This window comes from Carcharhinus amblyrhynchos, chromosome 11 (genome assembly GCF_965287045.1).
Source record: "Carcharhinus amblyrhynchos chromosome 11, sCarAmb.v2.hapA, whole genome shotgun sequence".
NCBI classification, from domain to species: domain Eukaryota; kingdom Metazoa; phylum Chordata; class Chondrichthyes; order Carcharhiniformes; family Carcharhinidae; genus Carcharhinus; species Carcharhinus amblyrhynchos.
The window spans coordinates 21,453,100-21,478,795 of record NC_137334.1 but is presented as its reverse complement, the minus strand read 5'-3'; the positions used below and the strand labels follow the sequence as shown (position 1 = coordinate 21,478,795).

Genomic DNA, 25,696 nt, shown 5'->3' with positions numbered 1-25,696 from the left:
AGAACTGCTGCCTATTGTGTTGTGAACAGGACTCTAATAAACCAGCTGTTTGGATATGTACAGACCTATAAAAATGGCAGCAGGTTGGGAAAAGATTTGTGACTGCTCAGGTCCTTGAAGGTGTGATACATGGCAAAATCTTGTACAATGTAGCTTGTTGAAGTAGGCATCCTTAAAGTCCAAATCTGCTACTTAATAGTGCAATACATTAGTGCATGACATTAAAAGTACAAGTTGCTAAATTTGCCAATTGAATAGCTCCTTCATAATGAGGGAGATGAAGATCCTTGGGTTTAAAATAAATGAGGGCTTTCTTACCTCTATGAAATTACAAAGTAAAGGCACTCAGTGTACAAGTTCTCTGACATAATGGTATTTTTTTAAGTTTGGCAAAGGGAGAAGCTTTTCCATTTGTAGACCAAAGGAATAGAACTAATGATGATATTCCGAAAGAGGAAGAGGGCACCTTCCTTGCCTCCCACCACCCCTGGGCAAATCTACCACAGAGGTATCTGTGCCCCATTCCTCCAGGAGGAATCTTGCAGTGCCAACCTGTTCCAGGGGAATTGCCAGAACACTACCTGGCCATGTTCCTTTCCTTGGGGCAGAAACAAACTTTCGCTCTCTTTATTAAATAGCACAGGGCAATTATTAGAAATTTTAAAACACAGTGACCTTAGCGCTCCCGGAATGGGGGAACCTGTTACAAAGCTTGCTGACCTGACGTCACTTTGACGAGGTACAAAAATCTGGCAAGGGGGCATTTAAAATTAGATTGAAATTTATTCAAATGAATGCAAATCATGTTCTCACCCAGGAGGTGAATCAAATTACATCGCCAGCAAAAGGCAGCGAAAATTGGATATTGTGATCTTGCCAGTGAGATTGGCGATTTCGGGTTTCACCAGATCTTGAGCATCCCCACCAGAGATCTCGTGGACAGAGTGTGTTGGCTCAAGATTCTGACCTGTGACCCTGAAAATACACCACCTACCTTGAGAGTCTTGTTTGCCAATACTGTATTGTTTTTGGATTTTTTTGTGTGTTTCAAACTTTTTCACAGTATCATCTAGTGTTCTAGCCACAGAATCACAAAATTGTAATGGTGCAGAAGGAGGCCATTTGTCCCATTGTGTATGCACGGGCTCTTCAAATGAGCATCATGATTTAATGCCATTCCCCTTTGCTCCTGCACATTGTTTCTATTCAAAGAATCATCAAAAGCCCTCTTGAATGTCTTGACTGAACCTGCCTCCACCCCACTTCCAGGCAGTGCACTCCGAAACCCAAACCATTCATTGGTTTAAAAAAAAAACCAAATTCACTTTCTTCATTCCTGCAAGTTGTGGATTCACTGGTATGACAGTTTCATTGTCTAACTAATGATGGCAATTTTATGTGTTGATCTAAAACAGACTTCTAAATGAAATGAGGAAAAAATCCACTGGTTGGAGAGCTTTGGGAATCACAGATCTAAAATCACCTTCCTTCTAAATATTGCCTCATTTCATGCCTCAAGTTGCTGATGAACTGTATTCCAGAATGTTAACTTCTGAGAGAACTGTGTGTTTTGTCGCTGGTGAATTAAGACTAACGGATTCCATTGCCAGCTTGGGAGTTTTATTTTCCGGAGGTTCACCACTTGCCGCAATGTTATTTCTCTTCCTGAGAATTCCAGGTTCCCTTCCGGTATACCGGACATGGTGGCCATTTTCAGTAGTTGACTGATAGCTAAGGGGTTGGTAGTTCTAGTTCTTCCTCAATTAATCGTATTTCCTTATAGCTAAAATTAATGAACAGAAAATCAATTCAACAAATCTCCTGTTGTAGTTCTGAACCCCACAAGAAAACGTATTTAAACTTTTCACATACTCATTTTTTTTCCCACATGCTTCTGGTGTATAGATCCTTGAATGTTTTCTGTTCATCCTGTAACAGGTCTTATATATGATACACTGATGCTAAAACACCATTGTACCTGTGGAAATACAAACAGCCATCCAGAACATGCCGGCAGAATCCAGAGTATCTGGTCTCGACTCCAAGAGACTGGCCTACGCAGCAAATGTGAGGTAATTTCCAGAGACACGAATTCCTTGAAATAAGTCGATCCAGGAACAAACTTTCGCTCTCTTTATTAAATAGCACAGGGCAATTATTAAAAATTTTAAAACACAGCCTTGGGCAGACGCAAAATTTGAGAATAATGCAATTGCTTGGGTTACTCTATTTCCCAAGGTCAAATTACCTGTGAACTGTTTTAAAGCTGTATGTAATTTGTACAGAAAAGACTTATTTTAACTTGGCTGCATAGTTAAGTGATAGTTGGTGGCTCTGTCATGGTACAACTGTATGCTAACCTGATTTAAATTAGTGAAAATATGTTTCTGTATTCATGGTTTGAAGATGTTGTGGGAAATCCATTACTGGTGACTTGAGTAAATATACCTAAGTTTCATTCGGGGAAACAATGGCCTAGTGGTATTACCGCTAGTCTATTAATCCAGAAACTCAGCTAATGTTCTGGAGATCCAGGTTTGAATCCTGCCACAGTAGAATTTGAATTCAGTAAAAATATGCCTGGAATTAAGAATCTACTGATGACCAGGAAACTATTGTCGATTGTCAAGAAAACCCATCTGGTTCACTAATGTCCTTTAGGGAAGGAAATCTGCCGTCCTTACCTGGTCTGGTCCACTTGTGACTCCAAAGCCACAGCAATGTGGTTGACTCTCAACTGCCCTCGGGCAACTAGGGTTGGGCAATAAATGCTGGCCAGCCGGCGACACTCATGTGCTGCAAATGTATTTTAAAAAGTCATAATACAATGACTTCTTTTTCAAAAAAACTACAGTGACTGGGAATGATGATGTCTCTCATGCCATTTCTGTTCACTGAGTATCTTGTACTGAAAAGTTCATTGGCCTTCTTTGAGCTACTAGTTTATGGAACTCAAGTAATGACTGTTTATGTCAGCACTATCAATTTGTATCAGTTTTGTTGGGGACCATCATGGAACTAGACATGGAGTGACCATCACTTCTGGATATGGCATTTTCTGATTTACGGTAACGTGGAAACTGATGTACTTTAGCTTACTACCACAACTTGCTTTGATTCTGTAGGGAATTTTTTTTTTGTGCATTACATTACAGAGCTGCCAATAATGTTGAGGATCGAAATAACTATATTTAAATCATTCAATTAATAATGTCCAACTCTTTGGCAGTTCCTAGCTCTGACACGAAACCTGGAAGCATTGTAGACTGTGAGGAGAACAGTGATAGACCTCAATACAGGCTGGTGGAATTGGCAGACACATGGCATGTGAAGGTTAATGCAGAAAATTGCAAACATTTTTTAGGGGAAAAGGAGAGTCAATAAAAAAAGGGACAATTCTAAAGAGGGTGCAGAGGCAGAAAGAACTGGGTGATATGTGTATAAATGATTGAAAGTAGGAGGGCAGGTTAAGGATGCAGTTAAATAACACAGAGAATCATTATAAACAGAAGCATAGAATATGAAAACAAGGAAGTTATGGTGAACCTTTACTTCAGCTGAGGCTAAACCAGTGTTTTATGTTGTGTCCAGTTCTGGGCACGACATGTTAGAAAAGATGTGAAGACATTAGAGAAGGTGCAGAAAAGATTCTGAGAATTGCTCCAGGATGAGGAATAGATTGGCTGAGCTGGGACTGTACTCTTTAGAGAAATAAAGGTGAGAGGAGATTTGATTAAGGTGCTCAAAATCATGAGGGGTCTAGACAGAGTAGATAGGGAGTAGTGCTCTCATTGGCAGAAGGGTTGAGAGCCAGATGCTGCCGATTTAAGGCAACCGTCAAAAGAACAAAAGGCATTATGAGGAAACTGTTTTGCACAGTGAGTATTTGGGACTGGAGTGTACTGTCTCAGTATGGTGGAGGCAGCTTTAAATGTGGCATTCAAAGAAGGATTGGTCATTATCTAAAGAGAAAAGCATTTGAAGGGCTACAGGGGGAAAGTCGGGAAATGGAGTGAGGTGAGCTGATTTTGATGGAGCTGACAATGGCCAAATGGTCTCCTGTGCCATAACCTTTGTGTTTCTATCGGGGGAACCCAAAATTCTGTCACTAACAAATGGCCAAATAGACAGATTTAGAAATCTAGAAACTAAATTTGCAACATTTTTATCTAGTTCTCCTTTTCCTTTCTATCCGCTGTTTATATTTTTTCCTTTTCTTTGAAGACACAATTCTTTCAGACAGTGTTTTGAACCGTAAATACAAATATAAAAATGAACCGACTGTGACAGGGTTCACAGGTGTTCTTAAATCTGGAATACGGTTGGCTTGTTTACTTCATAACTTTGAACAGCAAATCTTGTGACTATATATAAACTGCCGCGATCAATGACTAGTGAATGCTTTTTACCTTAAAATAGATTGTTTTTCCACACGCAGATAAATGTCATACCATACGTATGACAGACACGTGGCAGATGTAAGAGATCGTTACCACAGATCTCTTGTGTTGCTTATGATAAATCGGAGGATATGCTATTTTATAATGATGGAAGCATTATACCATATAATGCATCGTGTATTATTAGCCTGTTGTGATGCATTCAAGGTGGCCTGCCTCTGTAAGACCAGGAAATCTTAAGTGAGCACAGTCTAAGGTCACTTACTTTTATAGCTGTAAATATTTAGTAAGCCTGGCAGCATCATTTGGAGAGAAGGACAGAGTTAATATTTCAGGCCAGCACCTGTTATTTCAGATTTCCAGCATTTCCCCACAATATTTTGCTTTTTTATTAGTTTCATTGCTGTTTGGTTAGGAAATTTTCAGGTTAGGATGTGCTCACCAGTTTAACTTGCAGTCAGAAGCACAGTGGTGCAGTGGTTAGCACTGTTGCCTCACAACGCCAGGGACCCGAGTTCAATTCCTGCCACGCACTGTCTGTGTGGAGTTTGCATGTTCTCCCCATGACTACGTGGGTTTCCTCCAAGTGCTCCAGTTTCCTCCCACACTCCAAAGATGTCCAGGTTAAGTTGATTGGCCATGTTAATTTTCCCCTTAATATCATGGGGAATTAGCATCTACATACATGGGGTTACAGAAATAGGGTGGGATTGCTGTCATTGCAGACTCAATGGGCCAAATGGCCACCACCTGCACTGTATGGATTCTATGACCTAAATATTTTAAGAGTTTTGCATCAATGAGCATGTATAATGTCAAATATAATGTCTGTCACATGCTAGTGATAATTTCAGAGAATAATGATGTAACTTCAGTGGAAGGAACACAGTTTGTTAAATGATATATAGTTTACTAATGAGAAGAAACATTCCATCTTGTAATACATGCTATTTGTTCTGCCATGCCAAAGTTCCATCCCTTTAAGAGCACCAAGCCTAAATATTGTTAAGTACACGTAGGCTCAGAGTTTGGGCAAAATGTAATTTTTGGCTGAGCAGAGAAATAGAGACTGAAATACACTCATCAGTTTTGCGTTACAGCCCAGAAATGCAGTGTTCCAAGAAATACAGCAGCAACTTATTAGCCGTTAAAGGATTTCACATGTTAAGGTGGTATCCAAAAGCTATTTTGACTTTTGGTATCCATTGGAAATAGCTTGCAATTTTTTTGTTCATTCACTGGAGGTAGATAGGCATTGTTGGCTAGGCCCAGCATTTATTGGCCACCCCTAAGTTATGTTCAGGAAGGTGGTGGTGAGCTGCTTTTTTCAACCAGTCTATGCTGTGCTGTTAAGGGAATTCTAAGGTTTTGACCCAGGGACTGAAAGAACAGCAATATTATTCCAAGTCAGGAGAGCATGTGACTTGGAGGGGAACTTGGAGGTGATGGTTTTTCTGTGCATCTGCTGCCCTTATCCTTCTGGGTGGTAGAGATCGTGGATTTGGAAGGTGCTGTCAAAGAAGCCGTGATGAGCTGTTGCAGTGCACCTTGAAGAAGGTACAGACTGATGGAACCATGTGTCCATGATGGATGAAGTGAATATTTAAGATAGTGTATGGGATGCTGGTCAAATGGGCCTCTTTGTCCTGGATAGTATCAAGTTCCTTGAGGTCTGTTGGCAGTACACTCTGAATGAAATCCTGCAGCAGTGTCTTGGGACTGAGATGATTTGGCCTTCAACAGCCACAGCTATCTTCCTTTGCACTAGGCATGACTCCAACCTGTGGAGTGATTTCCCCCGATCCCTGTTGTCTCCAGCATTATTAGGTCTCGTTGAAGCTGCAATCGATCAAATGCTGCCTTCATATTAAAGGCAGCCATTCTTGCCTCACCTCTTGTGTCCATGTTTGGATCGAGGTTGTAATGAGGTCAGGAGCTTGAGTGGCTCTGGAGAAACTCAATCTAGGTGTTTGAGAATTAAATTTCATCTTTCAGTTCCCTTCACTTGCTCACACTGAAGTGTAGGAAGTGAGCATTGTGTGAGATGTCCTTTGTTCAGTTTTATTAGGTGGTATAAAAGACAAAACTGGCGAAGTGATTCATTCATAGCACTCAATCTGGTTATAAATGAACAACATATGTTCACATAAGCCGTCCATTGCTTATAGTAGGCAAGTTACATTAGGAGGTAGGACTGTATTAGCTGTCGGAGGTAGAACTGTATTAGCTGTCGGAGGTAGAACTGTATTAGCTGTCGGAGGTAGGACGGGGTTGTGCTAGAATCAGATTTTGGTACCTAGAGCTGCCTTAAAAGCCACTTTTTTGGTGGCAGTGATTGGCTACTAGTAGAAAAGTGGTAACTGACCATAGGCATAGGAGCAGAAGTAGGCCATTCAGCCCATCAAGTCTGCTGTACCGTTCAGTGAGACCATGACTGATTTGATGTGATAATCCTCATCTCCATTTTCCTGCCTTATCCCTTACTGACTTAAAAATCTGTCCATCTCAGCCTTCAACACGCTTAATGACCCTGCCTCTACAGATTCACTCCCCTCTGAGGGAGGAAATTCCCTTCATTGACTTTGTGCAAATTTACTGCTGCATTTCCTGTAACGCAACAGTGACTGTACGTCAACATACTCCATTGGCTGTAAAGCACTTTGAGACATCTGAGGTTGTGAAAGGCTCACTGTTTCATGAATCTGATATTTCACACATCCATTTAGCAGTACATTGCCAACTCATCCCATTGTGTTAAAAGTGATGCAGAAATTAATTTGCATATACGCAGGATAATACTGCAAGCATGATGGTAAAATGTATGCTAGATGTAATGGTCTAAATTAGTTGTTTTTTGAAACATAGATTTGATTTATTATTGTCACGTATTTGTATCCAGTGAAATGTATTGTTTCTTGCACGCCATACAGACAAAGCATAGAGAAGGAAAGGAGACAGTGCCGAATGTTGTGTTTTGGTAGGGTGTAGAGAAAGATCAATAGATAGATGAAGGTAGTGATAATTCATTGCTCTCAATCTGTATTTTTGTTTTTTATCAATGACTTGGAAGAGGGGGCTGAAGGTGGTTTAGTAAATTTGCTGATGACACCAAGATTGGTGGAGTAGTGGATGAGGTGGAGGGCTCTTATAGGCTGCAAAGAGACCCAATGATAGGATGCAGAGCTGGGCCGAAAAGTGGCAGATGGAGTTTAACCCTGATAAGTGTGAGGTGATTCATTTTGGACAAACTTGAATGCGAATTACAGGGTCAATGGCAAGGTTCTGAGGAATGTGGGGGAACAGAGATCTTGGGGTTCATATCCACAGATCTCTGAAGGTTGCCACTCAAGTGGATAGAGCCATGAAGAAGGCTTATGGTGTGTTAGTGTTTATTAACAGGGGGTTTGAGCTTAAGAGCCATGGGGTTATGCTGCAACTATACAGGACCTTGGTGAGACCACGTTTGGAATATTGTGTGCAGTTCTGGTCACCTCACTATAAGAAAGATGTGGAAGCATTGGAGAGAGTGCAGAGGAGATTTACCGGGGTGCTGCCTGTTTTGGAGAGTAGGTCTTATGAGGAAAAATTGAGGGAGCTGGGCTTTTCTCTTAAGAGCGGAGGAGGATGAGAGGCGAATTAATATAAGTTTATAAGCTAATGAGGGGGATAGATAGAATGGATGTTCAGAGACTATTTCCTCAGGTGGACGTAGCTGTTACTAGGGGGCATAACTATAAGGCTCGTGGTGGGAGATATAGGAGGGATGTCCAAGGTAGGCTGTTTACTCAGAGTGGTTGGGGTGTGGAATGTACTGCCTGCTGTGATAGTGGAGTCAGACACTTTTGGAACTTTGAAGTGGTTATTGGATAGGCACATGGAGTACACCAGAATGATAGGGAGTGGGATAGCTTGATCTTGGTTTCGGACATAGCTCGGCACAACATCGAGGGCCGAGGGGCCTGTACTGTGCTGCACTGTTCTGTTTCTGTGTTTATGTTCTGGTTTCTCTTTCCTGCATTCCAGACCCTGAATTTTAATATATATTTTTATATTCTTCAGATTTTTTCTTGTTCATTCAAGATGGTGATCTAGAGCAAGAAGCTGGTGTGATAGTTACATTTTAAAGAGTTGCTTGCTCCTGAAATATTAAGAAGGCTCAACGCCAGGTTAAATTCCAACAAGTTTATTTGGTAGCCCAAGCTTTTGGAGTGCTGCCCCTTCATCAGCTGCTCCTGAAATAGACATGCATTTCTACCTTCAAATCCAGCTATATTTTTGGGTAGCTAACAGTGAAATGTAACAATTTCCATTTTACACATTAGATTTATACACAGAGCAATTCTTTCTCTGTATCATTTACCCATGCTTGGACTGTCCAGCATACTGCACTGGTTATTATATTTTCCCGTTTTCAGCAAGCAGAAAAAAGCACTTCAATTTCCTCACCTAGAATACTGTTGTGTTAGTTCAGTTAGCTTATTGCAACATGACATTGAAAATAATAATGAGGGATTATCTCCATTATTCACTTATTCTTTTCTCTTGCTGTTCATTTAAAAAGCACCCACTATTACCAGAGTAGCAAGTAATGACTGCCAAATGGACTATAACCACAGTAAAATGTGTCACCTGAGATGGGAAGTAGATATGTCAAGATTAAGTATCTTGAAAAGCATTGCTAAACAGTTTTAAATGTTTAGAATTAACCACGTTGGGTATTCATCTGTGCAGATTTAAATAATTTTTGAGTCTTAACATGTATTTTCTTCTTTTAGATAAGGATGCTCTTTGTTTCTAGACACCATTTGTGTGAGGGAGGCTCTTGAAGCTTTTCCCACTGCCATCCTGTAACTTTGTTCCTGCAAGTGGTAAAATCAACCTGGGAACTACTCATTGTTCTTCGGAAATATATTTATTATCTAATGTATTTGCCCAAAGGCAGTAGTTAGCACTGCTGCCTCACAGCACCAGGGACCCAGATTCGATTCTGGACTTGGTTCACTGTCTGTGTGGAGTTTGCATGTTCTTCCTGTGTCTGCGTGGGTTTCCTCTGGTTTCCTACCACACTCCAAAGATGTACAGGTTAGGTGGATTGGCCATGCTAAATTGCCCCTTAGTGTCAGGGTGACTGGCTAGAGTAAATGCCAAGGGGTTACGGGGATAGGGCCTGGGTGGGATTTTGGTGGGTGCAAGCTCGATAGGCCAAATGGCCTCCTTCTGCACTGCAGGGATTCTATGAAACTATTCTTTCCCTAAAATATAAGATTCTTTTAGTTGACAATGTACCAACCTATTCTTGAATCTGTAAGGCATTCTTAAATTAATTTTTCATGATAAACTACATGTAATCTTTTTTCTATTTAAGAGGCATGTCAACATCATTTACATCTTCCCAAATCCAAAATAGAAATCTTAATCTTATCCCCCTCGCCCACAGTAATTTAGTTGAAACGGAATTTTCCAAAATGAAATCCTGGCATCTTTAGTAAGACCAGTGATATACATTGAGTGAGACCATCACTTGGTTAGTTTAAAACGGAAATATATACCTAAGTACAAACATATTTACATTGTGATTTGAAAGACCTGAAGCTCAGCATGACATTGGCATCAGTCCATTTGAACTTTTACCTACAAAAAGATTATACTAGTACATGGCCATACTGAACAGTAATCTCATATGGATGAAGTATAAATAGAAACCTAACAATGCTTGATAAGATTTGGAATATATTATTTCCATGTGTCATGTATTGAATTATATGAAAACCGATATGGTTAACACATTCCTAGAGATGTGCAGATCGAGTTACACCCACAGTAGGATATATATATCCCTTTATATGTCCCTCTGTGTAAGCTGTCCTGTATTTTTGCAACGAATTTAATTGTTTTCAAAATTACCTTACTAACCTGCTTACCTGGTTTTATTCTGCATCAGTTGTCTGTAATCCGCTCTGGGGAGCTAGGTTCCAAACCCGTCACAGCAGAAAGTGGAATTTGAATTCAATAGAAATCAAGAATTCAGAATCTGCTGATGACCATGAAACCATTGTTGTTCGTTGGAAAAACCCATCTGGTTCACTAATGTCGTTTAGGGAAGGAAATTTGCCATCCTTACCTGACCTGGCCTACATGTGACTCCAGAGCCACAAGCAATGCGGTTGACTCTTAACTGCCCTCCAAGGGCAACTAGGAATGGGCAATAAATGCTGGCCAGCCAGAGATGCCCATGTCCCACGAATGACTAAAAAATTGAGGCTATTAGTGGTGTGTATATTGAACAGGTGTAACTCCTGACCAGGGTAAATAATTTACTAATAGTTGTACATACATCTTGATCTAATTTAGTACAGGGGAAATATCACTTTGAGTTGATGTGATCTGTTGATGGATCCAAAAGGGGGACTGAGGAAACTTTGGCAATACCAGTAATGTATTCTTCACTGTACCTCAAGACATTATTGCAAAGGTTATGACATCTAGAATCACAGAATCCCTACAGTGCAGAAGGAGATCACTTGGCCCATCGCGCCTGCACCAACAACAATCCGTCCAGGCCCTATCCCTATAACCCCACGTATTTATCCTGTTAATCCCCCGATACTAACGGGCAATTTAGGATGGCCAATGCACCTAACTTTCACGTCTTTGGAGTGTGGTAGGGAACCAGAGCTCCCGGAGGAAACCCACACAGACACAATGAGACAATGTGCAAACTCCACACAGACAGTGACTTGATGTTAGATTTGAACCCGGGTCCCTGGCACTGTGAGGCAACAGTGCTTGCCACTGTGCTGCCTGAAATTTCACCCTACATTTGTCTTCCCAAACCCTCCATCCCCTTGTAAACAAATTGAAATTGTATGCAGTGAATCTTAAAAAGAAAATTATTTAGCCTGTATGGGCATATTTATTTAATATCTGACTTAAATAAATGACACAAAATTTCTGATCCTGAAATTTTGCAATTTCAAATTGACTAACTCTCTTCTAATGACTGGTTGATCTCCTGCGGTATTGTACCCAGTATATCAGAGAAGCAGTACATGTCCCACCTGTCCCAGTTGTCATCATATTGCTGCTCCCCCCTCGCTCTTAATTTTTTTTCTTTCTCTCCACTATTTCTCTCCCTAATTTTCTTTTGCTTCTCTGTCTTCTTCCTGCCGCTGTTCCTTTCCTCTCCGATGGAGGAAGTGCATGGTACAGCAGAGAACGGAATCGCCAATGGCTGCAGGCTGCTGTTTTTGGGGTGAGAGTTGTCTGAAAAGTAGCTCTGAACAGAGCCATTTCCATTCTTTACCCCAGCAATGTTCTCCCCGTTATCTAACCCTTCACCAGCCCCTCACTCTCTTCACTAGCCTTATCCTCTGCCTTTGAAATATCTTTTCAATCCTTGTATCCTCACTTACACTTATTCCACTGTCAGCTACTATACACTGCTATCCACTCCTTCCTACAACTTCTGTTAACTGTCCTGCTCCAGGGAGGAAGCTGGAGATCCAAGGCATCCTTTCCTTATCCACTGTACTCCCTCCCCCTTCCGCTACCTCTTTTTCTGTCTCTTGAGGTCTTCCTCTTTGTCTTTTTTTTAATTTTTCAGCTTAATAAGCCTCATAAATTAATAGAGCACAATACAGCAGATGTGTGATCAAAGAACAAAAACAGCCCGGGAAACAGGCCCTTCGGTCCAATGAGCCCGCACCACCATGTTAACATTACCAGTCCCCCCCTCCACCCATGACCCTTATCTATTGTTTTATGGCCATCCACATTGAGGGAAACTAATTTAGGGACAATTTATTACTGCCAGTCAGCCTAATAGCACATCTTTGAGGTGTGGGAGGAAACCGGACCATTCGGAGAAAAACCACGCAAGCATGGGGAGAATGCGCAAACTCCCACAGACACCGGCCCAAATCCATGTGTCTGCACAGCAAACAGTGATAGTCACTGAGCTGTCGTGTTGCCCAGCATCTGGTCCAGTTTAAGCACACACTAATGACATGAAGCACCAGCCCAAGCACGACCCATCGCATGTATGCCCCTCGTTGGATGACAAGGCAGACCGACTTAAAACCTGTGAATTAAAAGAGAAAAAAACATTATTATTGTGCCATATCCATTTACCTTACCAGTGCTAATGAACCTTATTCAAAACAATCTCCCATATCCACCCATCTCCAACCCACTCATGTGCCTGTCTAAGTTACTCTTAACCAACTCTAGCGTGCTTGCCTCCACCACCTTACTTGGCAGAGCATTCCATACCCCCACTACCCTCTGTGTGAAAAACCTCCCTCTAATATCTGTGTTATACCTCTCCCCCCTCACCTTAAGCCCATGGCCCCTTGTACTGTGTGTCTCTAACATAGGAAATAGCTTACCTCTGTTTATCTATACCCTTCATAATCGTATATACCTCTATTAGATCCCCCCTCAGTCGCCGTCTTTCAAGGGAAAACAGCCCCAATTTGTTCAATCTTTCCTCATAACCCAGCCCTTTCATACCAGGCAACATCCTGGTAAACCTCCTCTGCACTCTTTCCAGAGTCTCCACGTCCTTGCGGTGGTAAGGCGACCAGAACTGGACGCAGTACTCTAAATGCGGCCTAACCAACGTTCTATACAACTGCAACATTAGACTCCAGCTCTTATATTCTATACCCCTTCCTATAAAGGCTAACATACCATAGGCTTTCTTCACAACCTTCTCCACTTGTACTGCCACCTTCAAAGACTTGGGCACTTGGAGCCCCAGGTCTCGCTGTGTTTCTATACTCCTTATGGGCTTACCCTTTATCATATAACTCCCCCCTACGTTATTCCGGCCAAAATGCATCACCTCACATTTATCCGGATTAAACTCCATTTGCCATAAATCTGCCCAATATACCAGCCTAACAATATCCCGTCGTATTGCCAGACACTGCTCCTCACTGCCTGCCAATCCAGCCATCTTGGTGTCATCAGCAAATTTGCTGATCACACTGCTTACTCCCTCTTCCAAGTCATTTATACTACAAAGAGAAGAGGTCCCAGTACTGAGCCCTGCGGCACAATGCTGTAATTATTTTCTCACTGAATACAGACACTCGTACAGGCTCTCTCGTAAACAGAGCAGTCGATCTAAATCTGAAATTCATCCTCTTGGCTTCCAAAACTATTTGAAAATCCACTGTCTAAGGAGCTAAAGGAAAGTTTATTTATTTTGTTAGTCCCAAGTGGGTTTACATTAACACTGCAATGAAGTTACTTTGAAATTCCCCTAGTCGTCACAGTCTGTCCCCTGTTTGGATCAATGCACCTAATCAGCACATCTTTAAGCTCAAAAGCTTAAAAAGTGAAATAGACTGATACTAATGTAATAATGAAATTCTGTATGCTACTATAATTCAGAAGTGCAAACTCTGGATAAATTGGAACATTTTTAAATGGTGTAATTTTCAAATTGTTGATTACTTAAAAATGTTAATTTTTTTACTGCAGGCAATTAAATGAATAAATATTTAAGAATTTTAATGTCTAAATGGGATGAAAGTTAGTTGTGGAAAATGTTTGGGAGAGGCCAGTCGAGTGGGCCAGCACAGTGGTACAATGGTTAGCACTGATGCCTCACAGCACCAGGGACCCGGGTTCAATTCCCAGCTTGGGTCACTGAGTGTGGAGTTTGCATTTTCTCCCCATGTCTGCATGGGTTTCTTCCACATGCTCCGATTTCTTCCCACAGTCCAAAAATCTGCGGGTTAGGTGGATTGGCCATGGTAAATTGGCCCTTAGTGTCAGGGGGACTAGTTAGGGTAAATGCATAAGGTTATGGGTTAGGGCCTGGGTGGGATTGCAATCGGTGCAGACTCGATGGGCTGAATGGCCACCATCTGCACTGTAGGATTCTGTGTTCTGTTGAGTGTGGGAGAGGACTGTAGAGGTTCCATCTTCCAGGGGCAGGAGTTAAAGCTGAGCAAGTGGGGAATGGTGGGTACTTGGGAAAATGAAAGTTTTTTTAAAACTCTATCAAAACAATTGTGCCGACAGAGGGAACAAACAATTAGTTGCAGATGAACAGAGTGACTGTGAAAACAGCCCAACTGGGACCAAGGGCTATTGTGGTGACAATGCAGAAATGCAATGGAAATAACTTTCTGCAGGAATTGAGGTAATGGAAAGGACCATCCACCAACTGGCTAACACCATAAAAAGTTCAGACAACTCGCACACAATGATGCAACAAAGCACCCAGCCCAACAGCTCACCCCAATTATTTGCTAAAGAAAGAGAGATTTACAGCAAGTCATATTCTTTTAGTATGGCATGAAACAGTAGAGCAGGCTGGAAGGAGTCTCAGTTGGAGCTTGAAACAGCAGGGGACTGTCAGTTTGAGTAGGGGCAGTTGATATTAACAGTTGGTGAGGGTAGTGCAATGACTAACACTTGAATAGGGAGAGGAATATATTAATACGTACGAGCAACATGCTGAAAGAGTTGCCTGTGAAAATTGGGATGTTCTTTGAGCTCTGGCAGGAGATTCAATATCAGTAAACATATGTGAAACAAAGTCAGAAGAGAAAAGGTCTAAAATATTTAATATGAATATTTTTTAATAGAAACAGCTTTCAGAAAAAGTAGACCATGTACATCTGCTCAGCACCGATATGTACAACTACATGGTAAACCTGTGATATAAAAGGAGTGTTCTTCCTTTTTCACTGAAGGTATAACTAGTCTGATAACGGGTTTGCCCTGGGGTCATGATTTCAGTGGAAGTTTCTGAATAGACTTGCCCCACATTCTATAATTCATCAATAGTAGACATATTAGCTTCCTGTTTTACAACTAACTCCCATTCTGTCAAATAATCCGTGCCTTCCAAAAACTGAGGCAGCAGTTTCAGTACAAGCGGGATGGTTAATGTTTCCTTGCAGGCAGCTCTCCTGTGGCATTATTGCTCCGAGGAAGTCAAACACTAGGGATAAGATTTATACATCCCTTAATGCACAATGAATTGTTCTTGTGCTAAGATGAAGCTGTATCCCTGAAAGTTTACAAGCTGAATTGCCCTTAAGATTACAGGTCATATTCCCAGAATCAGATGTCTGGTTTTCATATTGTGATTGGTGAAGCTTTCTTTTCAAAGTCATAGAACCAAAGAATTCCTGCAGTACAGAAAGAGGCCATCAAGTCTGCACCAACTCTCTGAAAGAGCATCCCACCCAGGGCCTCCTCTGCCTTATCCCTGTAACTCTATGCATTTACCACCTAAACTATACATCTTTGCACACCAAGGGGCAATTTAGCATGGCCAATCCACCTAAACCACACACCTTTGGACTGTGGGAGACACAGGGAGAATGTGCATGCTGCACATAGCTCAAGGTCAGAATTGAACCTAAGTCCCTGGCAGTATGAAGCAGCAATGCTGTGTTGTCTGTGGACTGCAGAATAAATAAAAGCAGTTTTGTGGGTGGAGTTTCACTGCGCTTTCCTGTTTTAGAAGAATATTGGAAAAATGTAGCTAGAAATTAAGCGTAATGCAGGAAATGGAGAGTATAAAATTTTATTATAGTAATTACAGTGTGCAGACCGAATTGGTCTGTGTATATTAAAAAAAAGGATTTCCTTCCGTAAAGTTTAGTTTAAGGTACCAGTATGTTCAAATTAGCAAGGATTGATGATGTTTCAGGCATAAATATGCTATTTTGGAATAATATTGCAATTTGCCACACAGGTAGATGCATACCATCATTGACCAGGCTTAACTTTGGCTACTGGCTATTTGATTCAAGTACACACTGAATTCCACATTCACAAATCACCTCTGTTACAGTCATTCCTGTTGTAACAAATCTTTGATCTAAGTGTTTCTTTTTTTATTCGTTTTCTCATGATCCTCCACACAAGGCCAATTACAAAGACATTTCAAAGGCACAGCTATATGTTTTAGAAATCTCAGTATTGTGTTCCAAAATAAAGTTATTGGCTCCTTTCTGCTTTTTGTTTGCTAAAGGTACGGATAAAGTCGGACGTTTCCTCTTGTGGGGCATGTTGGGATGAGAGGTCATAGTCTTAGGATAAGGGGTAGCAAATTTAAAACAGTTGAAGAGAAATACTTCTCCCAAAGGGTTGTGAATTTGTGGAATTCGCTCCCCCAAAGTATGGTGGATGCTGGGACAGTGAGTAAATTTAAGGAGGAGTTAGATTTTTAATTGGTAATGGGTTGAAGGGAAAAGGCAGGAAAATGGGGATGAGGAGCATATCAGCCATGATTGAATGGTGGAATAGATTTGATGGGCCAAATGGCCTAATTCTGCTGCTATATCTTATGAATTTATGATTGATTTGTGAATAAATGAATATATGAGCTGTGGCATGAAACTTTTTGAATTTGTGTACATATAAATCAGCCAGTTTGTTGGAATTCCTCATCCAAACGTAATACTTGTTGATTTTAATTTATTGGGATTAAACTTGTGTCAGTCATTCCTGTGTAAAAGGATACATATTTGAATCCCCTCTGCTAAGATAACTGGATGGCTTGGGCATATTGGGTATATTATACAGGGGTTGCATATTAAAGTGGAATCTCAATTACTCTGAACAGAATACATAACAGCTTTTCTCTGTTCTGCTGATCAGAAGACTTTGCAGTCAACTTTATCTAGTTAATCCACATGAGTAAATGTAATTTTAAACCAATTTAAGCAAACATAACTACAAGCAGTGAATTTCTTCGCAGTATGCGTTTATGACTCTATCTTGTCTATCTGAACGGTACAGTGGAGCTTGATTAATGTACTTTGTGCAATTTTATGTAGTTAGAAGAAAAGTTATGTTTCAAGAGTTAAGCTCATTGCCACATGGTGTAACATTTGTTACTAAAGATTCTTACGTACTGAGTCTTGCATTCACTTAAACATTGTGTCCTAAATTGATTCCACTCAGCATATTTGAGCAGAAACACACGTGCCCCCTGCTGTTTGCACCTCTGGTAACAGTAAGATATGTTTCCTAGCCAGCAGGGAATATCGTGACAGCAGGGGGCAGCAGGATTGTGAATGATAACATCGTGATCTCACCAAATCTGATGAGAGACAGTTTTTGATCTGTGCAGAAGAATCTTTTTAAAAGTACCATATACATTTCCAGTTTTGAATACCTGCAAGACTCTTAACTATTTAAAAAGCTTAAGAATGCATTTCAAAGGAGAAACTCTGACTTTATATTTTTTAAGCATCATGGGCCCTCTACCTCCCAGAGAAATAAAAAAATCACCATCAGCTTGTTAACACCAACTTTGAACCTGTTCAGAAATGGCGCATTTAATATGTTCCTTTCCATGCAACATGTTTATTACCTTTACCTCAAGTATCATTGCTTTCAATTACACATTTCTGACGAATTTTTAATATTTTGGAACCTTTAGGAGAATGGGGGGGATCTTTCTGAATCTTACGGGATGCTGCGAGGCCTGAATAGAGTGGATGTGGAGAGGTTGTTTCCACTAGTAGAAAAAACTAGAAACAGAGGGCACAACCTCAGGCTAAAGAGACGATGCTTTAAAACAGAGTTGAGGAATTTCTTCAGCCAGGGAGTGGTGAATCTGTGGAACTGTTTGCCGCAGAAAGCTGTGGTGACCAGGTCATTGAATGTCTTTAAGACAGATAGATAGGTTCTTGATTAATAAGGGGATCAGGAGTTATGGGGAAAGGGCAGTAGAATAGGGATGAGAAAAATATCAGCCGCGACTGAATGGTGGAGCAGACTCAATGGGCCGAGTGGCCTAATTCTGCTGGTATGTTTTATGGTCTTATAGTATCTATCCCTTGTGTGTGGGGGGGTGGAATTGTTAACAGAATGGCAATGCGTATTTTATACCTAAAAAATATAATTAAAGGCACGTACATGTAGTCCAGATTTATCTTAACAGCATTCGGCAATAAAGCCAAGTGTGTCATCCTCTAATAATGATTGCTAGGAGAAATAAGTTATGATAATAGGAATTCTCTGGCTAAGTCACAATGTGATTGTGAACGCCTTTACCTCCGGGGCCCCTGTCACTTTCAATAGTAAATGTATGCAAAAAAACTTTCTTTTCTTTTATAACCACTATAAATTGACATTACTGTCTTACATAAATGCTTTGCACATTTACTGTAAATTCCACAATCTACTTTTAGTACTGTTAGTCCACTTAAGACAAATTGGTTAACACTTCCATTAAATTAATGGAAGCATTTATGTGGTATGAGTGTTCTTAAGAATCTCCCACTATGGTTATACGTTACACTGTCCCTTAAATGGACACTTCATCCTCCAGGAACAATGCTAAAATTATTTTCTGCTCCCAGTGGATTGATTTCTTTGTAATTTCCAAGCTGGGTAATGTCGTAGAATCATAGATTCTCTACAGTGCAGAAGGAGGCCATTCAACCCATCGAGTCTTCAATGACACAATCCCACCCAGGCCCTGTTACTGTAACCCACATATTTACCCTGCTATTCTCCTGATACTCGGGTCAATTTAGCATGGCCAGTGCACCTAACCTGCACATCTTTGGACTGTGGGAGGAAACCGGAGCACCCAGAGGAAACCACGCAGACACGGGAAAATGTGCAAACTCCATACACAGAGACCCGAGGTGGTATTGAACCCAAGTCCTTGGTGCTGTGAAGCAGCAGTGCTAAGCACTGCGCCACCATGTGCTCAATGACTAATCCCAGAAGTGTCTTATGCTGTAGGGTTACACTGTTCATTCCTTCCCTCTAGCTCCAAGCTAAGCAAAACTTCCAATGTTCTCCTAATCTTCACAAGCTCAATCTTCATACAAATGTATAAATTATGAGCCGGATTGGGCCAGTCAATCTCTTGAACTTGCCCCACCATTCAATAAGATCACAGTTGATCTAAGTGTTGGCGCTCACCCCGTTCTGCATAGTCAACAATAAAACTAGCGTTTTCGCTGCATCTGGAGTAGACATGGCTGCATCTGTCTCTTACTCTCGTCTTCTTGGATGGCTGCAGAGAGCACAAGTCAAAAATTTAAACCTCTGTCTCACTCTTTCTCTGTAATATTCATGGGTTTGGAGGGAAGTCTGTAACTTAGTTTTAAAAATGGCTTCATCTACCCATTTGCCCCATGACAATATGAAATGCATCCACTGTGTAATGAAGTAGAAATGCTGATTTATTCAGGGAGAGTTTCTGCTGGAATATGCCCTTGGCAAAAATGGCAACACTGGTGGAAAATCTCACGAAACTGGTTAAACGAGTATCTCAGAAACAAGATCTTGTTCTGTGATTTTTCTCCTGTCCCTCGCCAGTGACATAACCAGGCTGTCATGTTTAATTTTTTAATAAATTTACACTTACTTAAAAGGGCTTCTCCACCAATGGGGGTATGGGGTTCTGTGTATCCATTGGGCTGGGGGATGGTATTGTTTTAAAGCAGATTGGAGTGTCCTGGGCCTCGCCAGCGTGATGGCAGAAATCATATCCCCAAATTTCCTGCGCACAGAGTAGCGGAGAATTGGGACAGAAAGCTTGGCCGTGCAGCTGGAGAACTGAATGCTGGTTTTCTTGCCTCAGCCAGTGCTCTGTGCACAGGAGAACAGGATTCCGCCCAGCATCTTTAATCCCAACTCCCTTCCATTTTAGAAGCAAACGGATAGGTTACAGCACCATTCTTTACAAATCAGTATCTATACCACTTTCCTGGAACTTTGGAAAACCGGATACCAGTAGCAGCCAATGTCTCACGGAACTCAGTGTGGGAAAGCCTAAAATTTTAAAATTTATTTATTAGTCACAAGTAGGCTTACATTAACGCTGCAATGAAGTTACTGTGAAATTCCCCTAGTCGCCACATTCTGGCACCTGTTCAGGTCAATGCACCTAACTAGCCCGTCTTTCGGACTGTGGGAGGAAACCATAGCAGCCAGAGAGAACTCACGCATTCGTGGGAGAGCATGCAGACTTTGAACAGACGGGGGTGGGGGAGTGGCATAAAATGAAAATGCAATTCCAGTGACAGTCCCAAATATTATAAATCTTAATGATACAGTCCTACCTCAACGTAACCTTTTAAAAATCACAAGTGTAAGAGAAAATGTTGTTTTGTGTTGGACTGAGCCACCTCCAGCTTCAGTCTGCCTTTGTATTTATTGTACTTATATCTTTAATCTGTTTTTATTTCTGTAGTGTATCAGAGGAAGGAAAGCATCACTGGAAGAACTACAGGTTGTCCATTCGGAGCAGCATGCATTACTTTATGGCACAAACCCACTGAACCGACAGAAGCTTGACAGTAAGAAACTGCTAGGTACAGCGCAGTTCACTCCTCTTTACCTTTTGATGCAGCATTCCAGGAATAACAATTGTTTTTCAGACATTGGTTTGGCAGTGATATAATAACAGTAAACAAAATACAAGGTGAAGAATTCCAAAAACCTTTTCTTTTAATCTTCCTTTCGCTGCTTAACAGGTAACAACAGTATTCGATTCAAAAGTCTTAAGTTGTGTAATTTGCCTGTTAGTTTTAAAGGGTTTTAGAGGAGCTACCTGCACTTAATGGATGTTCTTTTTTATGCATGTCACGTTGTCCTTATTTATTTTAAATGTAATCCAGCTGGGTTCATGGAAAGAATATGGTCTCCCTGTGGGGAACTGAACCCTTAACCCTTTAACCTGCTAGCAAGTCGAGAAACTGGCATTCTTACTGGGCTGGGAAATGTCAGCTTGTACATTGTCTCTGAAACAATCACTAAGCTTACACTAATAAAGCTTTGTATTACTTGTTAGTTTTTAATTTGGTTAACCATTTAAATTGAACATTTTAATATGTTGCAAAGTACCATTCCCCCAATTTCTTATTCATTTCCTTTCAATACCATTTTCTTACTGCATTCTGTTTTTATTATTTCAACTTCAATTTTACTTTCCCCTCTTCACAAATATAAAAATACTTCATGTCCTTTATTTTGCCGCAGCTACAATTTGACAGCGGATGCAACTTGCAAAACAGAAATATTAGCTGCAGAAGCAAGCCTGTAAGCCAATCTCTCAGCCAGTTAGAAACTAAAAATGTATAAAGCTTGACAGGTCTAACAGTTTTCACTGGTGAGTGAGCCTGGCCTTCAGAAAGTGCCCACACAACTAAGTTCACCTGTGATGTTGTAAGCAATAAAGCTACAACTATTTTCCCAACTTTCATACGCTGAAAATATTGGACAAGATTCTCCAACCTCCATTCTATGTTTTCCCTAGTGCTGGGACACAGCTCACCATTTGCTGGTGGCAGGATCATCTGGTCCCACCACTGTCAGTGGGAATTCCCGATGAAGCCACCTCATGCCACTAGGTAACCAGCAATGGGAAGTGGTGCCATTAGTGGAACCAGAGAATCTGACCGACGCAAACAGCTGGAGAATTCCAGCCATTTGCTGGAAACTCCCGACCTGGGATTCTCCTCCGTTCCTGCTGCAGTGAATGGAGTTTTGGCTGAGTGCCAAATTCTCCATTCTCGTTGGCAATGGGGTGGATGTGGAGATCGGAGAATCCCACCCAAAATATCTGAAGTTGCTTCGTTTGACACCAACCCACTTAAGATGACACTAAGGCATAGAACCATAGAAAATTACAGCTCAAAGACAGGCCTTTTGGCCCTTGTCTGTGCTGAACCCTTTTTTTGCCTAGTCGCACTGACCTGCACTTGAACCATATCCCTCCACACCCCTCTCATCCATGAACCCGTCCAAGTTTTTCTTAAATGTTAAAAGTGACCCAGCATTTACCACTTTATCCGGCAGCTCATTTCCACACTCCCACCATTCTCTGCATGAAGAAAACCACCCCCACCCCGGCCAATATTCCTTTTAAACTTTTCTCCTTTCACCCTTAATCTATGCTCTCTGGTTTTTTTTCTCCCCTAGCTTCAGTGGAAAAAGCCTGCTTGCATTCACTCTATCTATACCCATCAAAATCTTACACACCTCTATCAAATCTCCCCTCATTCTTCTACGCTCCAGAGAATAAAGTCCTAACTTATTCAATCTCTCTCTCTAACTCAGCTTCTCAAGTCCCAGCAACATCCTTTTGAACCTTCTCTGCACTCTTTCAACTTATTTACATCCTTCCTGTAACTAGGTGACCAAAACTGTACACAATACTCTAAATTCGGCCTCACCAATGCCTTATATAACTTTACCATTACACTCCAACTTTTATACTCGATACTCGATTTATAAAGCTTGAGGAAGTGTCTGAAAGGAGGAAGGAAAGGTAAGTGAAGCTTAGAGAGGGAATCCCAGAGCTATTAAGGCCTTGGCAACTGAAGGCACGGTCCCAGTGCTGGACCAATTAAACTTGCAGATGCTCAAGAATTGGATGATTGCAGATACTTCAGATGATTGTGGGGCTGGAAGGGGCCAAAAAAAATAGGGGTGAGGTCATGGAGGATTTTGAGAGCAAGAATGATAATTTTAAAATTGCAATATTGTTAAACCAGAAACTAAAGTGCATCAGTGATCACAAGAGTGACAAGTAAACAGGACTTGGTATGAGTAAGGATGCTTGCTGCGTTTAGGATGACCTCAAGTTTACAATCAGTATAATATAGGAAGTTGACCCTAGTTAGAATAGACAAATGTTAAGGTAATGGAGGCATGGGTGAGTGTTTCAGCAGCACAAGTTGAGGCATGGGCAGGCAATTTTGAGATGAAAATAGGCAATCTGTGTAATAGCGCAGTTACATGGTCAGATATGACAAACATTTGCAAACAGTCTGGTTCAGCCTCAGATATTTTCCAGGGAGAGAGATGGAATCAATAGCCAGGGAACAGAGTTTAAGTGGACGGAAGATGCTGCTTTTTGTCTTCCTGATATCTAGTTGGAGAAAATCTCCCCTCATCCAGTACCACATGTTGGACAAGCAGCGATAATTGACAAACAGTGCAGGAGTTGAGGGATGTTGGTACTTTACAGCTGGGTATTGTTGACATATGTGCGAAAACAGACACTATCGGTCAGGGGTGTTGTGTAAATATTAAATGGAAAGAAATCAAGGATAGATCCTTGGGAAACACCAGAGGTAACTGTTGAAGCAGGAAGACAATCCATTGCACAGATCGTCTAGCTCCAATCAAATAAGAATGGAACCAAGTGAGCATGTTCCCACCCAGCTAGATGATGGTGGGGGGGGTGTTGGATGAGGATGGTGTGGTTAACTGTGTTAAAGGATGCAGCAAATCGAGAAGGCCGGGAGGGAAGTTTATCTTTCTTTCAGACACAGAGGATCTCAGTTGTAACTTCCATCAAAACTATTTCAGTGCAGTAGCAGAGGCAAGATTGGAGAGATTCAAATATGTGGTTGTGGGAAGGATGGGATTGGATGTTGGATGAATGGATGAGGCAGCAACATGTTCAAGCACTTGAGAGGGGACAAAGAGGCTGGAGATGGGGTAGTAGTTTGCATTGTCGGTGGGGTCAAGTGTTGGTTTTCTGAGGAGAGGAAAGGCCATGGCAGATTTCAATAAATGATGGTTAGTGTCTGCATAGGGAAAACTACAAACAATATAAGCCAACATGGGAGCCAGTAAGGGAGCTTAGGTCATCAGCAGTTTAATGGGAATAGGGCCAAGAGCATGAAGTGGATCTCCTAGACAAGATGAGCTCTGAGGAGGCATTAGGGGAGATAAGGGAGAAACTGGAGAAAGATGAGAGTTTAGGGAAAAGGGGAACTTTAGAGATTATCCAGGTGGTTTACTGGAAGGGAGGGAAGTGGCAGAGGCAGCTGTTTAGATGGTCTTGATCTTAGTAACAAAGTCCATGAGATCCTTGCACTTGTTGGAGAGCGATTGAGTTTATTCCTGCATGTTTGGAGACAACTATTCCATCGTTGCTTAACCTTGTCTGGGGCGCTGGAGTTCCAACCTTTTAATCTAGTTTTCAGTGATTGTTCAGAGTGGATGATGGAAGCAGGGAAGGAGAAAAACAAATTGTGTCTTAGAAAATATTGAAAAAATTAATCAAACCTATTTTCTTTTTGAAAAAAGGCCCAGTGGAATTAGAAATAATTGGATGAGGGCTTATATTTTCTGTTTGATAATATTTTGTTTCTAGGTTTCATATTTTATTAATTTAGTCACTTCTGATAACTGAGTAATTCTATTACTATATCATAATTTCCACGTCTCAGTACCTGAATCAGTAATTCGGTAATTAACTAAATGATCAAAATTTTAAAACTATATATAAAATTATAAGTCATATTTAAGTTTTTACATTGGTTTGAGAAACACTAATTGTCTAGAAGGTTGTTGCAAGATGTAACAATGTCGAATTTTGATTTCCAATATTCAGATTCACCTTTTGCTTTTGAACTTTGTGATAGAATCCATTTAACTAAAATATAACCTGTATGAAAAGCATTTTCAGCACATTTCTGCAATAAATATTTCTGCCTTTCCTACTTGCTTCATTTAGATATCCATTTGTTTTCTGGGTATCTGTATAGTGTAGCATGGGCTCTATTTTTTTGTCCATAAGCATTTTATTTACAGTATCATTTGTGCTGCTTTTGTCTGTCATTTTCATTATTGTTTGTTGTTCGTCTTTCTAACTTACTCAGACTCCTTTGCACTCTTTTTTTTTGTTTTCAAATCAGTTCCAAAGAAGCTCCCCTTACCATCATCTCCCATACTTGGTTCCTTCCATCTCTACTTCCTTTACCCCTCTCTACTCGATTTGAATTGAAATAAACCATTGTATGCTAGCAACCACTTTCATATTTGCTCCCAAGAACACTTTTGTTAGGAAGAAAAGAATCACCAGCTATAGACTGAACCAAAAAAGTCTACCAATTTAAAACGAGAAGTTGCTAAATGCATTTAAAGGTTGTGGTACCAGTTCCATTTGCAGCGGTTTATTTCATTTGATTTATTATTGTGAGGTATTAGTATGCAGTGAAAAGTATTGTTTCCTGCATGCTATACAGGTAAAGCATACCATTCATAGAGCAGGAAAGGAGAGATTGCAGAAGTAGTATTACAGTTTAAATAGGGTTGGCAACAGAGAAATAGGCCTTTTACCCCAACCAATGGTGCTCATGTGCACTTGAGGTTCCTCTCAATTTTTGTCATCTAAATCTCATTGTATCTATTCCCTTCTCTCTAAAATACTTGCCTAACTTCTCCTTAAATACGTCTACACTTCGACCACTCCCTGTGGTAACAAGTTACACATTCTGACCACACTTTGGGTAAGGAAGCTTCTTCTGAATTCCCTATTGGATTTCTTGGTAACT

At 40.9% G+C, this 25,696-nt stretch overlaps 1 protein-coding gene across 12 annotated transcripts in view; it reads left to right on the top strand.

The window, feature by feature from the left end:
* hdac4 (histone deacetylase 4) overlaps window positions 1–25,696 on the top strand; it is a 399,164-nt gene that overhangs the window by 321,054 nt on the left and 52,414 nt on the right. For 10 of the 12 annotated variants that reach the window (XM_080198750.1, XM_080198749.1, XM_080198751.1 and 7 more), the window contains 2 exons: window positions 1,939–2,072; window positions 20,596–20,716. In XM_080198750.1, the coding sequence (XP_080054876.1) occupies window positions 1,939–2,072; window positions 20,596–20,716 (255 nt within the window). The remainder of the gene's footprint in view (window positions 1–1,938; window positions 2,073–20,595; window positions 20,717–25,696) is intronic. The other 2 variants (XM_080198748.1, XM_080198747.1) reach the window with 1 other exon arrangement.